Genomic DNA, 20,025 nt, shown 5'->3' on the forward strand with positions numbered 1-20,025 from the left:
CCCTCAGATCAGCTCAGAAAGCTGAAGATGTGTTTTGTCAATAGCAATTTAGAGGACACATCCTGAGATCACCACCTGCTGTACAAAGGACTCATGCTGGTGTTCACATTGGAATTTATGTGCACTGATCTGACAACAAGCTGTTTGTTTCAGCTTGAACAAACAACTATAGCTCAAAGGACACAACATCAAGGGCCAACAGTAAACATGTTGTCAGAGTATGTATGGTAGTATCTAGGGGTGTAATGATACATCGATGTGGATCTATATATCGAATCAATGAGCTACAATCCAATATTATCAATGCAAAGTGAAAACATCAAGACATATAATAATCTTAAAGATACGCCTTTACTTTGAAATTCCAATGACGTGTGTGTCACCATTTCTGCACACCTCTCTAAAGATTCAGACAGTGCTAGCAGCCTAGCAGACAAAGGCAAGACACCAAAAAAAAAGGCAATGAGGGCATTTACTGAAATTGTCTCTTATCGACTGCAGGCAGTGGGACCCCTGGAAATTTTTCATAGGGGTGGCAAGATGGGGCCATCCCTACGACAATCTTGTGGTGGCACACCAAAACCAAAATCCATGACTGAATTTCCAGAATGTTATTATAATGTTCAAGCACACCAACCAGCCAAAACATTTAAACCACTTGCAGGTGCAGTATTTAACACTGATCGTTTCATTACAATGTATTGTTCTGCTGGGAAACCTTTGGTCCTGGCATTCATGAGGATGCCACTTGATGTGTTCCACCCACCCAAACACCGTTGCAGAACCAAGTACCCCCTCATGGCAACACGGCACTCCCCAATGGCAGTGGACCCCCAAGCAGGACAATGCACCATGCCACACTGCAAAAACTGCTCAGGAATGACGCAAGGAATGTGATAAAGAGATCAAGGTGTCAAACTGGCCTCAAAATTTCCCAGACCCCAATCTGATCAAGCCAGTACCCCCGAGGTACCTTGATCCACGGATCAGACTTGTCTTGCACCAGGGCGTTGGTGGAGGATCCTTTGAGTCCTGTAGGTTGTGAGGTTGGGTACAAGGAAGTCCCACAGATGCTCAATCAAATTGAGATTTGGGGAAATTGGAGGCCAGGTCAACACCTTCAGATCTTTGTCACATTCCTTGGGTAATTCCTGAGTAGTGTTTGCAGTGTGGCATGGCGCATTGTCCTGCTGGGGGGCAACTGCCATCTGGGAGTGCTGTTGTCATGAGGGAGAGCACCTGGTCTGCAAATGTGTTTGGGTGGTGCGTGTCAAATGGCATCCACATAAATGCCAGGACCAAAGGTTTCCCTGCAGAACATTGCACTGTACGCAGATCATCAATTTTCACTTCACCCACCACAGGTTTTAATGCTTTGGCTGACTGGTGTATAAAGGCCAGTTGAAAATTATGTCAATATGGAGAGTTAAGGTATTGCATACTGATATATTTTGGTTTCTGATTTTACAGTTAATGTTACTTACTACCTGATCATTGACGAATACAGGTACAGTTGGGTATGAGTACCCATAGAACCCATTCTGAGGTGAGAATGGCCATGCCAGTTTTACCCCTTGCCAAATTTTAGAGCCTTACTTAAAACGAAATGGTTGGTAACAATGGATGCCTAAGGCTGTCTAGTTTCCCAAGGTACCAATATCCTTGCGCTAGCTTAAAAAAAAATGGGTATGCCACAGCCTTTAAAGACAGTAATGTGAGCCTCCAATTATTTTTGGTTGGGATTGCCAATGGGGGGATCAGTAATTGTATTAGGGGAGCAGTGGTCTCTCCTGGCCTGATTGCAGGCCCAAGAATTGAACTGGATCAAAATCATATCGTGATGAGTTATTTACACACCTTGTAATTTCCCTCAAGATCAAATTCCGCTCATTCCACCTTCTGCGAAAATGTAAAACAATCACAAGAAGATTATCTTTCATATCTTTCATATCAAAGGGGAAACAACACTTGGTAAAGACACACCGATGACTTGAAGAGTCTGAAACCTCATCCTGGATACTAAACTGGCTATCCTGTTGTCTGACTGGCACTTAACCTAAAGCAAACAGCAACATGACACACAGTGCAACTGAAATTAAGCAGCTTTGTTTGTACCAGAAAAGGATTTTGTGTGCAACAGTGTAAGTAAGAGTTAAAATGAGCCGCCAAAGGAATAAGCAAATGTGTGTGTGTGTGTGTGTGTGTGTGTGTGTGTGTGTGTGTGTGTGTGTGTGAGTGTGTGTGTGTTGACAGAGGTCCAGAGTGGAGAATTGATCTCTCTGAGGCTCAGAAGCAGCTAGTCTGTGAATACCAATCAGAGGTAATTAATAGCAGCTAATGGACTCTGTTTCTCACTCTGTGCTCTCATCTCACTTCTGTCTCTATTTATTCCTTCCAGTGTTTCTCTCTCTTTTCTCTTTATTATGCAGCATTAATGAATTCTCCCCTTCTTTATTTACTGTCCTATGCTTCAGGCTTGCAGAGAGACATTTCAAACTTCCATATCTAAGGCAAAGTAATGAAATGACCCCCCCTCCTATTGGCTGGTCTTTGACGCTAGATGATGTCATGCTGTGTGGGCATGTTTTTCTACTCCGTTAAAGTCAGTACACAAAATAGCTGACTTTAATTGACACCTCAGTGCAGCAAGTGAACAAAATACAAATGTACCAACAGCATCATAAACAATACTTACTGAAATATATAAATACTATATACAGCAATATATGTTGTAGCTGAATTCAAATGTAAAAGGTTTTGTAGGGTCTCTGCCAACTTTTTAAAGCTGTGAAAAGATTTAAGTTTACCACATCATCTCCACCCCCCCTGATGTGGATTGATTATCAGCTGATAGAGATTCAACATCATGCCTGCCGCCTCGCACACCGCCTGCACTCCATTAAAGCAGGTCTCCATGCTCTTGGCGCTACATAGCAAGCAGCACGTCAAAACAGCCAAATGGAACAGCATGTACAGACTCAAAGACCTGTCTCCTTCGAAGACCACATTTCAAGAACAAATACATCATAACTGGTAGACAATGTTGTCTCACTCCACAGTCCAAGACAAAAAGCAGCAGAGAGATACAGCCTGCATTTGCAAACAGACATTATTTGTGGCCCAAAATCCAATGAAAATATACTGTCACATTGTATTTAACACTGATATGATGACTCTGTTCATCAATTATCCAACAATTTTGAAACTCAGAATCATTTAATTTATTTATCAGACACAATTGCCCAACAGTTGCTCATTACAGCTTCTCAAATGTGAGGATTTCCTGTTTTGTATCACAGTAAATTGATCATCTTTCAATTTTCAACCCTTAGTAAAGCAAAACACTTGAACTGGATAATTCTGACAAGAATTTTTGTTTTTACCATTTCTGACACACTAAACTACTGACCGGCTACTGATGATAATATATAATCATTTATTGCAGCCAGAGTAGAAAGCTGAAGTCATGACGTCACATCCGGGCTAGCCTCTCTGTACTATTAGCTTCTATAACTCAATGCAATCTCACTCAGCATTTCTTTGATTAGTTTTTCTAAAAACTAAAAATAAGCAAGTTCCTGGGGTTTACTGTCCAATTTCTAAGACAAATTAGCATCCAAAACAGCGCTATTAGAAATTAACTTTTGTGATTTTAACAAATGTAACAATTACTTCATGTTCACAGGAAAAAAACGACAGCTCTCGCAAAATTTACCAGGGCAACGGCACAGGTTCTTACTTTATCATAACTTGGTTTTCACCATATCCATAAAAGTCATCAAAGCTTTCCGCGACAGAGAATTTTTGTTGCAAATACTTTTACAGCACTCAATCGATTTTGTCCTGCTGTTATTACAGACATGTATGAGCTAACCCCGACTCATTCAACTCAACTCTTTTGTTGATCTATGATGTTTAGCCTCTTCCTCAAAGGTAGCTAAAAAACGAAAGTACTAAACAAAATTATATCTTCTTTTTTTTTAACTACAGTCCTTATCTTGGCGTATGAAGCGAGTCACACAACAACGAGCCACAAGGCTGGATCTTTAGTAATTAGCAATGTCACAAAAGTCGGTGACATTTTGAATGAGGTTTTCTTAGTTCTTGAACACAACTCGGACCACATTGGCCGTCTTTTGTATCTACTAGCTGTTAGAATCAGACTCAGCTCTACTTTGTTTTCAGTGCTTCATAGCAGATGTTAGCATGCTAACAATCAGAAGAGAGCAAGCATCTACTGCTAGCTCTCCTAGCTAGCAAACGTTACAACTCAGCTGAGACTCTCATCCATGAGTAGATGCACATTTTCTTCTGTGCAGCGATACAGTCAGCAGGTGTAGTTCGGCAGAGGGGAAAAAAGTTCCAGCATGGAACTGCTCACAACAAGGTCAGTGGATTATCTTGGGTAAGCAGGTCATGATTTCTGTAAAGAGACGTTGCTGTTGAGTTTTTTAAATTTTTTTTTTTGGGCTCTTTGAGCACCACAAGCCAAATGCCATCTAGTTCCATTATATAGGAGAGAAGGCAGACATCTCTACAGCCTATATCTCCAACACATGATGACTCACACTAAAGCAATCTAGATTGATAAACAGCACTACAGGCAGGAGGAAAAATATGTATTTTTGATTTTGGGGTGAACTGAGCTTTACAATGCAGTTATTCAGAGTTATTTTCTAAAATAAAGTTGTGAATACCTTGAGCAGCACTTTCAGTCTCAACACAGTGGAGAACTTTACACCTTTGTGCAACACGTGTACTGTTAGTCACACCCTCCTCCTCCTCAGTGGCTCAAAGTTCAACCCACATACCTGTCACTCCTTCTGTCATCTCGCCTGAGGCTGAAGTAACTGCATCTATAAAGCTTCTTCTTCTTCTTCTTCTAAATGTGCTACTCTGAATAAAATCTATATTTCCCTCATATAACAGTTTGTTTCCTTGAGACTAAAAACAAACAAAGCTATGAGAGCTTAATACCAAAGATGCAGACAAAATCAACAATGGGCGCTTAGAGAAAATCAACACGGTCTCGGAGAGATTACCACATAAATTACCTCCACCAGTTAAGTTACATAGAGCTTATGTTTCACCACTTTGTTTGCTAGTCGGATCTAAAAGTATTTGGCTGTATTTTAGTGGACAAGCAGCTTTAGCCCAGAAGATAAGTCGGTTATAATTTGGCGGTTATGCTGATCACCTACCTCCACCTTACAACACTGAATGTAGGTGTCACAATCTTTCCAGGGTCAACTGCGGTCTTTGATACACCAACGGCTCATCTATGTGTACTTCATGGCCTGATTTAACACTGGAATCATGTTACTGTCAGAGATTTAAAGAGGCTGAGGCAGAGTGAGACATTTCCAGTGAAGAGCAGAAAGAGAATAAATGACAAATGTCACAGGAAAAAGATGGAGCGGCTGATTGGTATGGAGCTCGAGCCGGGTGAGAGACAGCAGGGGGCAAAGGGACAAAGAGTATAGATGACGTGTCAAAGGGAGAGATCGACGCCAAGGCTGATGTGAGGATGAGGGGTGGATGGAGTACATGCTGTACTTGCAAGCTCATTAAACAACGTCGTAATTGATGAGTGAAGAAAGAAAGCGGCAGAGGGGCGAGGGGAGAAACGAAAGAATCGTCAAGGGCAGAAACAACTTGATGAAAGTGTCCTAATCACTGCTTTCCGCCCAGAGGAAGATCAATCACTAACGACAGGAAGACGGATGTAAAGAAAAATCCTCCTGGTGATCTCTTTGTTTCCTAAGTTAGCTCTTCTGGGGCTTTTCACATCATTAATGTGTGTTTCTCTAGATTACTTATATGCAGTCTGATATTAGGGATAATTCAGGCTTTTGATAAAACTCTCACGTTGGTGTGGGGACCTCGGTGGTTATCTTAACTTAGCATAAAGTCTGGATGCTGGGGGAAAGCTCGTCTGGCTCTGTCTAAAGGAAACAAAATCCACCTACCAGTATCTCTACAGCTCACCAGTTAACACGTTATATCTCATTTGGTTATATTAGCCATTGTGGTTTAACAGTGAGTTATGTACTAGAACCCCCTCTCCCAGTGTGCATGGCTGCAGCCAGCTATGATGTCACCAAGGTCCGAAACTCGGTAGTTATTTCCAAAAAAACCCACTTTCTCCCTCCATCTGAATGACCTGAAACCACCTGAAACTGACAGCTATCAATAACTCCTTTTACACTGCCTGTTCAAGTTGGAAATGTCGCACAATTTTTCCACCCCACTGTTCTCTATACAAGGTTCGATTGCCAAATGGGGGGACAGAGTTGTGTAGCCATTAAGCTGTCAGCAGAGGCAGTAACAGCACCGAACTGAGGTGTGTAAAAGGGTAAGCGGGCAGGACAGGGGATGGACGGGATGGATGGAATGCCTGTGGCACATCGCTTGGAGATTTTAAAAGCAGCTAGAAGCAGTTAGCAGCTAACTCGCAAAAGAAGAACAGCAGCTGAAAATGTCCACAAATTTGGAAGACGTTGAGCTTCAGGAGCTCCTTACCCTCTGAACAGAGGCTGAGATCAGCCAACATACAACAGGGATAGTAAATAATTGTTACTGCCATGGTTTGCCATTGTTACTGTTACAAATGTGCTGGCGACGACTATGTCGTGTCACACAAAAAACCGGCGTTGTTGTGTCACACATCACGCCTGTCACTTTTCCTTTGTTTCTAGAATGGTGGCATGCTATCTTAAATCACACACTGGGGTGGCATGATGCCCACATTGTTTGGTTCCGTGTAAAAAAAAACAAAGGTGCCATAATGTAGAGCAGCCCTTTCGTGCCATCTCTGAGTAAAAGGGCTAATAAGACAGTTATCTGTGCAGGAGAGACTAAATTCTCTTATTGGGTATACATACCCAATATGCCTTCCATAAAGACCCACACCTACTCTGCCTCTGAATGACTCTGACCCTGATCGTTTACACCTAAACCAGGGGTAGCCCATGAGCACCTGGTCGCCTGCAGGGAGCCAATTAGTAGCCCACAGGTCATGTTCTAAAAATAACTGCAGTCAAGCCGGCCATCACTTGCATCTCTGTAGTCAAATAAGCCAGCACGACAATTGTAGTGCACCTATACACTGACATTTATGGTAAACACATTCGGTCAAGATCAAGCTGACGGGGACAGTTAGCAGAATGATACATGTGTGACTACGTCTGGTTTTCAAAATCAGGTGTTAACAGAGGGTGCAAAATATATATATTTATGTTGACAAGAAATACAACATTTCAACTGTGTCTCTTAATCAAAAAGAAAATCCTACTTAATTGTGAAAGAAATGTTATTCTTTATTCTTTGATTTTTGGGTTGCTGGAAAAAATAAATCCTGACGAGTGATACATTTGAGTCGATTTATGATTATTCCCCTCTCTCTATCGACGCACCTTTTCGCTCGCTTTGAGTGTTGCTGTTTGGAATAACTTAAACACCTCTCATTTCATTTTAGTGTTCACCATTATCCTGTTATTTGTCACTTGTGACCACAGCGGCCAAGTTACATTGTCTGGCTTTAAAGGCGCTGTATGTAAAAATGTGGCCAAAACGGTTACTGCACTCAAATTCAAAATACTGCCGCGAGTCATGTCCGCCCCCCCTCCCCTACAGATTCGAGGTTGCTGGACAGCGGCACGCTGGAGACTGATTTGTTTGCCCACGGGCGGCTGCTGTGGCAGGGCCGCGTCGCTGCGTCCTTGATCTTCGGTTTTCCAGCGGACCGTTCGAGCAAGTCCGGCTTCTCTGCTGCTAACGCTGCTGCCGGGATACAGCTGAGGAGACTGCTAATGTTATGTACCGGGACACTGCTAACGCTGCTTGCCGTGCTGCTGTAGCTCAGTCGTAACTGTAACTGATGCTGAGACTCTACTGACTGCGTGACTGGTAGACGGCGGTGGGTGGTGCAACAGGCCAAAACACAAATTCAAAACATAAACATGATTTGCGGACCGTAAAATTTTTTTTTAAATGTGAATATTCTGGCTGTACTATTGTTGTCGGTGAGATCAGTATGTTATATGAACATTATTCCTTAGTCTCTGTGACATATTAGGAGGATTTTATGACTATTTGCTTTAGATTTCTTACATATAGCTCCTTTAAGCCCACTGTATACTGTTTGTGAAGAAAGTCTGGAAAAAATACTTTCTCCATCAACACTCTAAATGAGCATGTCGTGTATGAAAGATTATATACGCTACTCACAATCTATATTCTCTCAATTCACTTTGTGATAAAAAGCAGTGGGTGTGCTGAAAATGACTTTGCTTGATCACAAAATGCAAATGTGTCTAGCATTCCTCAACACTGACACAACACTATAAATCAGACCTAAACACACCAGCTTCGTCCCAGCATCTGATAAATATTGTGTACCGTGGGCCGGCTGATTTTAGCTCTAGGAGCCAGTGACCATTTAGCGATAGGCTAATCTCTTAGCAAATCTGTGCATGCCGTCCTTTGTAACCCGATAAGGAACAATATAATTAACTTGAAACTCTCCAAGCTTTTCCACTACAAAGACTCAAAAAAATATTGAGGAGATTTTACCTCCAGGTTTTGTTTCCAGCTTTGAAGAATTTACATTTCTATCAGACTTAATTGCTTAATTATTCTGTTACTCATACTCCAACAGCAGATTCTGACAGGTAATACTGTACATACTAATTTAGATAAGTGTGTAAAGGCCCAGACACACCAAACCGACTTCAGAGAACTAGTGGTAATGAAAGCTGACTGTTGCTTTCCATTACGTCGCCTGTGTCTCAGCCAAAAAGTTGCACATGAACACACTGCAAAGACTGCAGCTGATGGCCAACCAGCACGTACGTTCTGTGCCTGCATGAAAGGAAAAAACTCTCCCCACCAGCAGATGATGGTGGTCGTCTGTAATCCTCATTCAAAAAGGGAAACCAGAAGATCATCTTGATGCTAATTAGCAAGTTAGCACATTAACAACACAATGTTGAAAGAACAGAACATATTCACAGTGCGCCAGTGAACAATAACACAAACCATTACGAAACGTTTCTGCTGAAGAGCTCAATGGCTAAGGAAAAACAATCTCACCTCATGTAACAAGTTTGTTTTGGTCTCATTCCCTCCTGACTTTAGCAGTTTGTTTACTTTCCTCACTTCTGTTTCTCTTCTCGCGTACTGAGCTGAACTGCCAATCCGAGTGATTTCATTAACAGGTGGGCTCTATCGTCGCCAATTCAACATGCTGGATCGTCTGACAAAAAGCCATCAGGGGAGAAAAGGGGCAACGGTGGGTGACGGACGATCACCGACGGCCCCAACATTGACCAACGCCAACTATCGGCTTGGTGTGTCAGGGCTTTAAGACATGAACCAGAGCTTACGCAGGGGGTTTGGCATAATTATTTTTTTTTTTAATCAATTAATCAAACAATTCTTTTTTTGATCAGTCGATTAATCCAACAACTAAATTACTGATTCAGCTTTAAATGTTTTTTTTATTTATATGATATGACAAGTAATTTACCCAAAAATAAATATCATATCATATGTTTAATTCATATATAAATACTTATTCAATCACCTTCTCTTGAAAGCCATTATCATAGCCCATATTTTGAAATTTGTCTATTTTCCTCATCACTGCTGTGTTATGATATCAAAAATAATATTAGACCCTATTTTGTCAGATACCTGATAAGAAAAATACTGGACCTTAAAGTCAAAAGAATCATTGTAACACAGATTTATTAGATCACAATACCCTTCCCTGAAATGGAGAATCAGTCTTTTTACTCAAGACTTAAAACTGTCATAAAACGGATTTATTTTAACACTGAAGTAATATGCAGTTTACATATTCACTAGCAAATGTATTTTTGCATCAGTGTGTGGCAAGGAAAATAAACACTTGCAGGCTGTAACAACAGTCTGTAATGTAAGTTTGAACCATTTTCTCGCTCGAGCATGGTCGTTAAAGTAAACAGAAAATATGAAACAGCTGAAAAACAACATTAGGTGACGCATGGTGTAAGGATAGCAGCGGTGCAGAAAGTTTAATTGACTACAAGCTGAAGGAACATGTTCTGCATGTTGGTAATCCTAGTATTTCATGCTTTGGTGGGGACAAGAAGCACACAGGATGGTGCTGTCTTGCTGCCACCTTGACAAAGCGCTCTAGGGTGCTTTGACTTCAAGAGTCCTCGCATTAGAACCCAAGTGACAGTGGGTTTTTGTGCTGGTTTATAGTCTCAACCATTGTAGAGGTGACTGTTACATTTCTTCAGACCAGCTGTATTTTCTTCAAAGTAAAAGGTGCAGTGTCAGTCACTGAAAGAGAAACTTGAAGTTTTAGCATAGGCATGAATAAATGATGAAAAAAATATATATGATGTTGCCTCTGAATGAAAATGAAAGTGTCACATTGGCGCTTGTCAGTGGACGAATTTGCATATACCGATACATCTGTGAGAGCTGCTGTAAAACTACTGTTTATTACTGTTATTGTACTATTAAAAAGGTAAATGTCTTTTGTTATAATCAGTTGTTTCTGCACTAAATTGTTATTTTTTCCTAAAATTGTATTCTGTTTTTTTATGACTGACAGTTAAATTAAATAATATGGTAAATGGTAAATGGACTGCACTTGTATAGTGTCTTCCTACTCTTTCGACCACTCAAAGCACTTTTTACACTACAGTCACATTCCGCCATTCACACACACATTCAGACACTGGTGGCCAAGGTGCCACCTGCTACAGTTTTCAACACACTTACACACCAATGGAACAGCCATTGGGAGCAATTTGGTGTTCAGTATTTTGCTCAAGGATACTTCCACATGCGGACTGGAGGAGCCGGGGATCGAGCTGCTGATCTTCAGATTAGTTGATGACCCGCTCTACCTTCTGAGCCACCTTCTGGGGCCACAAATGCCCCAAAAAATAAAATAAAGTTCTTTGGCATTCATTCTCTGTATATATTTGATCATGTTTTACAAAGGGCTTTAACCTGAACCATGCCAAACAACAATGATAGCAACTGCTTCACATCCATATAGAGTTAGTAGTATTCAGCTGTTAAAGATTTTTTTAGGGCTGTCAAAATAATGCCTTAATTTTGATTAATTAATCACAGAAAAAATAACACATTAAAAAAATTAACGCCGATTAATTGCCTTCCGTGGTGCCCTTAAACCCGGTGCGCCACCAAAGGCCACAGTGGCTTTGTCACATGATGGAGGCAGACGAGACAACGCTGTTTGGCCCTGTGCATGGAACATTTCCATTTCAAAAACACCCAGATGTAACTGTTGATAGGAGCACCACCCAATTTTCGTGCTATCAAAGCTTCAAGTTCGAAATATCACCTCAACACAAAGCATTTAGCAGCGAACGCGAAGATCTGAGCTAGCACAGCCTCTGATGCTAGTGCTAGCAGACAACGTCTTCAAACCACACTTGACCAGGTGTTCAGATGGAAACTGAGTAGGTCCACCTGTGACCCACTAACCAACTTTGGACTGCGGTCCAAAATCCAGCAGCTTTACTACAACACATCTGCGAAAATTCATTTCATATGAAATTTTTTAAATACTTTCACAGCAAAAATTGATGTATGCGATTAATTTAGATTAATTAATCACAAATCATGTAATTAATTAGAGTGATTTTTTTTTAATCACTTGACAGCCCTAGTTTTTTTATTGCACTTGTATTGCATCTGTACTTGGTATCGAGTGGTCCGCAAGTTCAGGTATCAGAATCAGTTAAAAAAAAAAAAAAAAAGGGCTACGAACATCTCTACTTGAAAAAAGGTAATAAATCGCAACATATGTTATCGCAGTGCATAGCATATCGTACAATGTTTAAAATCACAATAGTATTGTACAGTGACTTGACTGGTGATTTCCATCCCTGGTTAAAATTGGTGTCTCATACTTGCAATAGACTAAACTGCAGAGTTCCCAGGTTGTGCTTGTAAAAATGCATATGTGAGGAGCGTCTGGGGGAGTGCAATAAAACCTGACAATCAACACCGCCCTTCCCTGTCCTGGTGTACGCTCACCCTGATCAGGAAAACAAACCGTATGATGAAAAACTTAATTAAAATGCAGAGTGAGGGCTGTCTGAAGCTGCTTTAAAAAACAAATGTTCCCTGTCTTTCCGTTTCACATCTCCGGCTAACAGGGAACAGAGTCTATCATTTCTGAGAGCACTTTGTTGGATGTGGCAGAGCAGTAGAGCTAATTTATGGGTCAATATAAACTTCCATCACCACAGACTGGAGCTGAAAGCTGTGCCGGCCTGCGGCACAGATGAGGAATAGAGCCGAACCTCTAAATCGTAGACAGAGAACATACAGGACAGGAGAGAAAGACTCATACAGGGTGTCACTGTATAAGGTTATACAGAAGCTACAAATATATTAAGATGTAAACATATGTGTTCACATTTACACTCTTTAAGGTTATTTTCCTGGAAAGAGCATTTAAGGGCTCAAATTTTCTGCAACACCTGACAATGCCCGCAATAATAAAACTGTCTTTAAAAGCACTGCTTATAATGCATCACTGCAAGTGCCAACAGTAATTACACCAGTGGAATCACTCCGGGGTGGTGCTGGGTGAAAAGACAATGTAACAGGACGATAGTTTAGGTAATTAGCGCTGGCCATTAAAAGCATAATTCACGCTACAAACAAGATGCGGTAAATTTGTCAGATCTGAACCACAGAGAGAATACAGAGCAACCACTGCAGGAGGACGGGGCCGATGACGGAGGAGGGAGTCGGAGTACTGGTGTTATGGATCAACTGGTTTCTCTGTTAACTGCTCATTTTCACCTGAATGCATCGGCAGACGCCTGCGGAAACAGCAGATGTTGAAAACGGAAGATAACATTTAGCTGTCCTTGTAAATGTCTTACTGCTGTCTTTTTCATTAACATTTGAAAACAGATCCATCTGCTTCTTCTGGAGGCTTCGACTTGGGTGAAACAACAAGTCACATTTTGTGTATTTTAATCTGCATTCATCATCTGGTGACCTTCTAACAGGCCCTTTGTAAGAGAAGACATTTGGACATGCCATAGCAGGAGAAAGGCGCAGGTGCAATTAATAACCTTAATTGAGGCTGCATTCCACTTAGGTGATCCAGTTCCAGCGTCCTGATATTATGCACGCTGGCTCAATATCTTAATGAATCACCTAAATGGAACAGAGCCATCATTAATGTTATTAATCACACCTGTGCTTTCCCTGCTATGGCAAGTTAAAATGTCTTGAAATGTTTTCAAAAAATTACAGTCCCTAATTTATGTAAATTAAAACGTGTTTTAATCCCAAATCCCTTTTTTCCATTATAGAGGTTTAAGATTCTTAGATTAGGGCAGATCATAAATCTGCTTAAAATGTATTTCCATTTTAAAAATAAATCAAGGTTCAGTAGGTCACTGGTGAAGTACGACCTCTGCCTCAGAAAACCCCACTCGTAAATGGCTGTAATGTGCGAAGGCGGCTGCAGCACATTGAAGCTTATTAGTAAAATGTCTTGAATTGTAGATTACTTCATATATGAGTCGTGTCTGTATGACTGTATGTGATTGATTGAAGTCTGACTCTTTGGGACAAAACCTCAGACCAAACTGAGACAACTGCACTGCATTTCTTTCGCCTATCACCCATACTTGAGAACTGGGACAAAACTTTATTTATTGGGGTTTTTCATTTTTACGCTTCAATTAGGCTGAGAAAATATATTTTAAAAGATCAAAGTCTTGACTATTAAACGCTGCAATGGGCCAACCTCCCAGTGATTAATTTTTTTTTTTGAATAGCATATATAATGGATGTCAGAGGTAAGCTCTGATGGAGTTGACGTCTTACAGAAATGACAAAAAGTTATATTTTTATTAATTTCACAGCAGGCTTAGTGAGGAGCCATTTCATTTTTCAAGGTTGCTAAGAGTTCTCTCAATGCCAATCAAAATACTAATTTTCAAACCATAATTCTGACTTACTTTTCATTTAGAAAGGCCACAGAGTTGACAGGTAATGGTTAAGACACTCCCGATAGCTATATTATTTCATGGATATATTAAAAAGTAAAAGGTTACCAGTACTTGAGAAGCATTCAAGCCTTCATGGAAACCAGGAAGTGAGTCAGGAGTCCTTGCCATATAGCTAACTCCTTTTATGCCTGATTAAATGATGTTTTTCTAGAAATCCGACAGGGCTGACAAAAAATTAGGACACATCTTTAAAGTGCCAACATTTTCATGAAAAGATATATTTTAAAACAAAGATGACTACAGCAGTACATTTTTACACCAATGTTATCAGTACATTCTGTTAGTTTAGTTTATCCACCTTAGTCAAAGAAAACTTCATTTCCATTTGCAGTATTATATTTGGTGGTATGGCTCTGTTCTGGGGCCCCTTTGCCTTTCCTAGGCCTACACAGGAAGCCTTAGGTGGAGAGAGCACACCTCTCCACCCTTCCATGCGCCCATGTGGAAAGCCTCAAGGCAGAGAGAACACACCTCTCTGTCCTTCCACGCACCTATGTGGAAAGCCTTAAGGCAGAGAGAGAGAGCAAACCTCCCTGCCCTTCCACACGCCGATGTGGAAAGCCTTAAGGCAGAGAGAGCACACCTCTCTGCCCTTCCATGCGCAAATGAGGAAAGCCTCAGGCAGAGAGAGCAAACCTCCCTGCTGTTCCATGTGTCTGCATGAAAAGCCTGGCAGGGAGAGCAGCAGCAAAGACCCACCGGGAACAGAACAGAGCAGCATCAATGACAAACAGAAATGACAATGATAAGATTGTTGTGAGAAGAATCCTTTATGTATATCAGCAAAGCTACTGACTGAAATAACCCAGTACCAAGTAGTATCAAAAAATATACCTACTTTTGATACATTTTGTACAGAGATCTAGAAACTAATGTCTATTCATATGGCTTTGCTCACAGCCAATCACCCCAAGCATTCTTCGATTTAATGAGAGCAGCAATGATTAGTCGATTAATCAATTAGTCGATAGAAAGAAAGTTAACCCAACTATTTTGATAACTGATTAACCATTTCAGTTATTTTTCAAGCAAAAATGTCAAACATTTGTTGGTTCCAGCCTCTTTAATGTGAGAATGTGCTGCTTTCCTTGATCATTTATGATGTTAAATGAAGAGTCTTCAGGTTTCGGACTGTTGGTTGGACAAAAGAAGCAATTTGAAGACGTCACTTTGAGCTCTTGGAAATGATGATGTTCGACATTTTATTGACGAAACAGTTAATTGTTAAAATAATCAGATTAATCACACACAACTGAATGTTTCCATTTATGTGATTCTTTATGAATGAAGCACAGAAAAAAGGTATCAAATGATACTGTATCACTTTATCAGTATCACTTTAAGGGTACTGGTATCATAATTTTTAGCCCTAATATCAAGGCAGATTTATGGATATTTATCAGTGGATGAACATTTGGACATTGGAGACAATGATATCCTCAGAGAGTCCAAGTCAGACTGAATCTAAAATTACTTCCATCGTGTCTGTGCTTTCAGATTTGACTGAGTTATGACTCTCTTCTACCGCGTCTCCCACTTCAAATCTATCATCTCCCCTTGGGACGATGTCCCTCACAGTTTGGCAACTTCAGGTCAACATATCACAACACTGGCTTTGCTGCTGAAAAAGAAACCTCTCTGTTCTTTTGATTAACAGACTCTGCTCACATCTTTCTTTCAGCATTAGAAAGAGTGGAATTGTTTTCATCTTTGACGTCAATTAACCGACACAACAAAACTGCACTGAGTACACTTCAATCTGTAAGCAGGACTGCGTTTTAGTCTGTCTCAGTCAATTTGTTGTTAACACTATTAGCTGCCTTGAGTCATTACATACACACACACAACACACACACACACACACACACACACATTCAATTAAGTCTGCAATGAATGGTAAACATTTTCTATCAAATATAGACAATCAATTACTCCTCTGCAAAATCTCCTAGTTTTACGGCTCATAAATCATATATCCACGACAGCTCCGTTGTAGAACATGTATCATGAGCGATACTGAGACGGGGTGAAGGGGCTAACTGGAAAATATGCGGCAATGTTCAATATTTCTGGCACCAAACAGCCTCATTTCAATCCTAGCTGGTGAGGACAATGATTTTTCACCGGGCAGCAGCGGTGAAATTCCTCCCCGTGTTTCGACACTGCACAGCTCCTCGCTGTGGTATCTCGAGGTTTATCTAATTTACCACAGAGGGAATTGACGGGAATTGGTGATGTAACCCCGTGTAAACAGAGAAAGTGGTGCTGCGAAAACTGATTTAGAGCCTGTAAATACAAACACAGAGACACAGAAAGAGATTTCAATTTAAAATTCTCTTTACTCACCCACTCCTGCAAACAAAAACAGGACTAATTTAGTTCGATAAGATACGTGTCTTTCAACCTCTCCCACCTGAGGATAAAGCGAGACAACGACTCACAACTCATCAGCCGACACGTATGCGTTCAACACAGCGCAAAGGAGTTCATCAAAAGTGTGAGGATGAGAGGTGCTGATTTGCAAAGAGGAAAGACATAAGACATAAAATCAGGCTGAAAACCTGCAGAAGCTTTCTGTACTTCCAGCTGTCTGAGGAGAAACTGAAAACAAATATACTGAAAATTATTTATTTAACAGCCATATATTTTTAATTAGTTCCTCATTTAAAGGCAGTAACTGTGTCCCAACGGTTCCTGTACCACTGAATAGGTGTAATGAGTCTTGCTGCCTTTAAGGGCTTGTAACAATGAAAGAACCAGTAATTAGTCTGAGTTTCACTGCAAGTTTTACTGCTCCATGTTGGCCACTAAAGCCCTCCAACGAGTTGGAGATTTTCTTTTTGCTTGTGCGGATGCAGAAGCTTCTTTCTGCAGTCTTGCTATAGGGAAACACTGAATATTTTGGTGGAAAAGGCGAGGAATCATTAGCTTTGAATGCCACCTATTAGCTTTTACTGACTTGGGACAAGTATCAGTACTGTCCTAAAGTAGGGATTTTCCTAACGACTTAATTCCCTAACATTTAAATAAAAGTTTAAACTTTAAAAGTAAGAAGAAAAAAAACACTCAGACAAGTCAAAATTTATCACAAATTATTGTATGAGGTTAACAAACACTGTCCGAAAAAATACTGTGTATTTTATAAGAGACATTTGAAAACTTGTCATTCATTTATTCATTTATTTATTTTTTATTTTGTATTTATGATTATTTTGTATTTATTTTTTTATCCTTTCGTTATTTATTTATTTATTTATTTTTGTTTAGGTTACTATATGTGTATATATATATATATATATATATATTCACTTTTTATTTTTGTTAATAATTNGTATATATTCTGTTTGTGTAAATAATCTTGTTTAGATATATATATATATATATATATTCACTTTTTATTTTTGTTAATAATTCCTGTTTATTTAAACTATATATCTGTAAATAATATTGTTTAAATTTCTTATATTTTCATGTATCTTTCCTCTCTTGCAAGGAGCACCTGTAACACAAAAATTTCCCCTCGGGGATCAATAAAGTATTTCTGATTCTGATTCTGATTCTGATTTATTTATATGGATCTAAAATTGTTTTTTATTCTGAGTTTTTATCCTGCCTCCTTTTTGTTTTTATTGTGTAAAGCACTGTGTTGTATTCTGAATGTATAAAAAGTGTTATATAAATAAAGTTTGATTGATTGATTGATTTTTCAATACCCAAATCGTATTTTAAACGCCGCTGAAACGTGTGGCACTTTGCACATTGCAAACTATCCTACAAAACAACACAACATCTCATTAATTACAAGTAAACGGAAAATTCAATGTGTGTGTTCATGTGTGTGTGAAAGAGAGACGGAGAAGGAAAGAGCCCTTGATGACCAGAGACGCTGGTTCGTCTCACATGCCCTCAAATCTTCCTCTGGGTACCTTCATAATAAGTTTAACCAACAAGTAATTGTGGTATCGACTTAGCGAGGGCGGCAGTTTAATCGACTGGTCAACTAATTGCACACATCCCCATCCTCGACCCAAGTGGGACAATGATGATGATAGTGGCTTTAAATGAGGATACAGTAGTATGTAATGGATGGGGTGGGAGGTGTGGTGTTCTTATAGTCTAAAACTGCATTTAAATAAATTTTCAATTTGCAGCACTGTGTTGTGCTGCTCAGTAAAGGTCTGCTGTGTCATTGTTTTCCTTATTCCCTCTATTTTTCATCAAGATATGACAGGAAGGAAGGAAGAAAGAAAGGAAGAAAGAAAGAGATGGGCAAGCAAACCAAAATCCTACACTGAGAGCGAGTTTATCGAGTGACTGATCAATGAGAGCAGCCTCAGCCGGGAGAAAGAAAAAAAAACGAGAACAGAAAAGAGAGCGGAGAGACACAAACACCTCTGACCCCTGATTATAGCCTTGGGAAGAGGCACGGAGCCAAACGAAGAAAATGTGACTTAGTGGCCGATGTGTGTGCAGCCTTGGACAAAAAAGACTGAATCACACACGCAGTGAGCGGCTCAGCCTTGCAAAATAAGAGGGTGATAGATTGACAGGGAGAAAAAAAGATGATACTGCCTGCAGCCTTGGACAAAATGAAATGAACTCTGGTTGACAGCGGTGGGCAAATATGTTAACATTAAAGTAAGAGTGGAAATGTGCATCCTTCGAGGAAAAGAAAGTAGGAAGAGGAGAGAGATACACACAATCTGATACAGAACATGAGCCATAGACAGACATGTGCTGACCTGTGTGTGTGGGACTTGACAGACAGACAGACATGTGCTGACCTGTGTGTGAGGGACTTGACAGACACACAGACATGGACTGACCTGTGAGCACGGCCTTGGCGGAGGGTTCAGCCAGGTCCAGGGCGGACTTGCCGTCGGTGTTGCGGATGTTGGGGTCGGCTCCATGCTGCAGTAACACTGTACAACAACAGGGCAGACACAGACAGTAGCTGAGCTCCTGGACTGACATGCAAACTCCCCGACACACACCTCCCCCTAGTCCTCCTCCTCCTCCTGCTCCTCCTCCTCCCGCTGCTGCCGAACCACATCCCGCTCCATACACTGCTCTCTCTGGACCTCCTCCTTTTTCTCCCACTTGCTCCTCTGCTATCCCTCCTGCTCCTCCACCTCTGGCTGAGTCTCCCGCCGCACGTCCCGCTTCGCATCTCTCCAGTCCTCCTCCTCCTCCTTCCCCGGCTGCTCCACCTCTGTTGCTGGCGCTGCTCTCCCGGCTGCCCCTGGCTGCCCCTGCCCTGCGAGCCATGCTGCTGATGTAAACAGACATGCCACAACAAGAGCAGCGAAGGCTACGCTACACCACACCGCCAGATAAACAGCGGACCTTACAAAGCGGCGATGTGACCAGCTACGAAACACATCGCAGCTCCACGGAGGAGCAAGGGGGGGAGGCTGTAGTTAAGCTGAGAAAATACATAAAAAGGAGTGAGGAGGGGAAGAGACGAGCGGCCACAGCTAATCGAGGCAGCAGCAGCAGCAGCAGCAGCAGCAGCAGCAGCAGCAGCAGCGACGAGGCGGGCAGGCTGTGCGAGTGGAGAGACTCTCGCCTCTCCAACTGACTGAGCGATGCAGCGGAGAGCAAGATGAGAGAGGGGAGGAGAGGAGAGGAGGAGGGGGAGGATGGGGTGGGAGGGGAGGGGAGGTGGAAATGAGAGTCAGAAAGGATGGGAGAGGTAGAGGACGAAAAGAGGGGAGGGAGAGCAAAACAAAACAAGAGTGTTTGTTTGTGTGATAGAGAGGCAGAGAGAGCAGGGAGTAGTAAAGAGGAGAGGAGAAATAGGGAGAGGATGACAGGAGAGGAAAATGAAAAAAGAGGAGAAGAAAGGAAAAGAGAGAACACGGGGGATAAATGAGGTGAGGAGAGGACAGAAGAGAAGAAAGAGGAGGAGAGGAGAGGAGAGGAGAGGAGAGGAGAGGAGAGGAGAAGAGTG

General features: G+C 41.2%; 1 protein-coding gene across 3 annotated transcripts in view; it reads right to left on the reverse strand.

Annotated features, from left to right (window-relative positions):
- Positions 1-20,025, reverse strand: part of tnksa (tankyrase, TRF1-interacting ankyrin-related ADP-ribose polymerase a) — a 152,893-nt gene that overhangs the window by 114,530 nt on the left and 18,338 nt on the right. For 2 of the 3 annotated variants that reach the window (XM_050053053.1, XM_050053052.1), the window contains exon 4: positions 18,899-18,994. The exons of the other annotated variant lie outside the window; for it this stretch is intronic. In XM_050053053.1, coding sequence (XP_049909010.1) covers positions 18,899-18,994 — 96 coding nt within the window. The remainder of the gene's footprint in view (positions 1-18,898; positions 18,995-20,025) is intronic. 3 annotated transcript variants of the gene reach the window in all.

The sequence above is a fragment of the Epinephelus moara genome, chromosome 9 (assembly GCF_006386435.1).
Source record: "Epinephelus moara isolate mb chromosome 9, YSFRI_EMoa_1.0, whole genome shotgun sequence".
Taxonomy (NCBI): Eukaryota; Metazoa; Chordata; class Actinopteri; order Perciformes; family Serranidae; genus Epinephelus; species Epinephelus moara.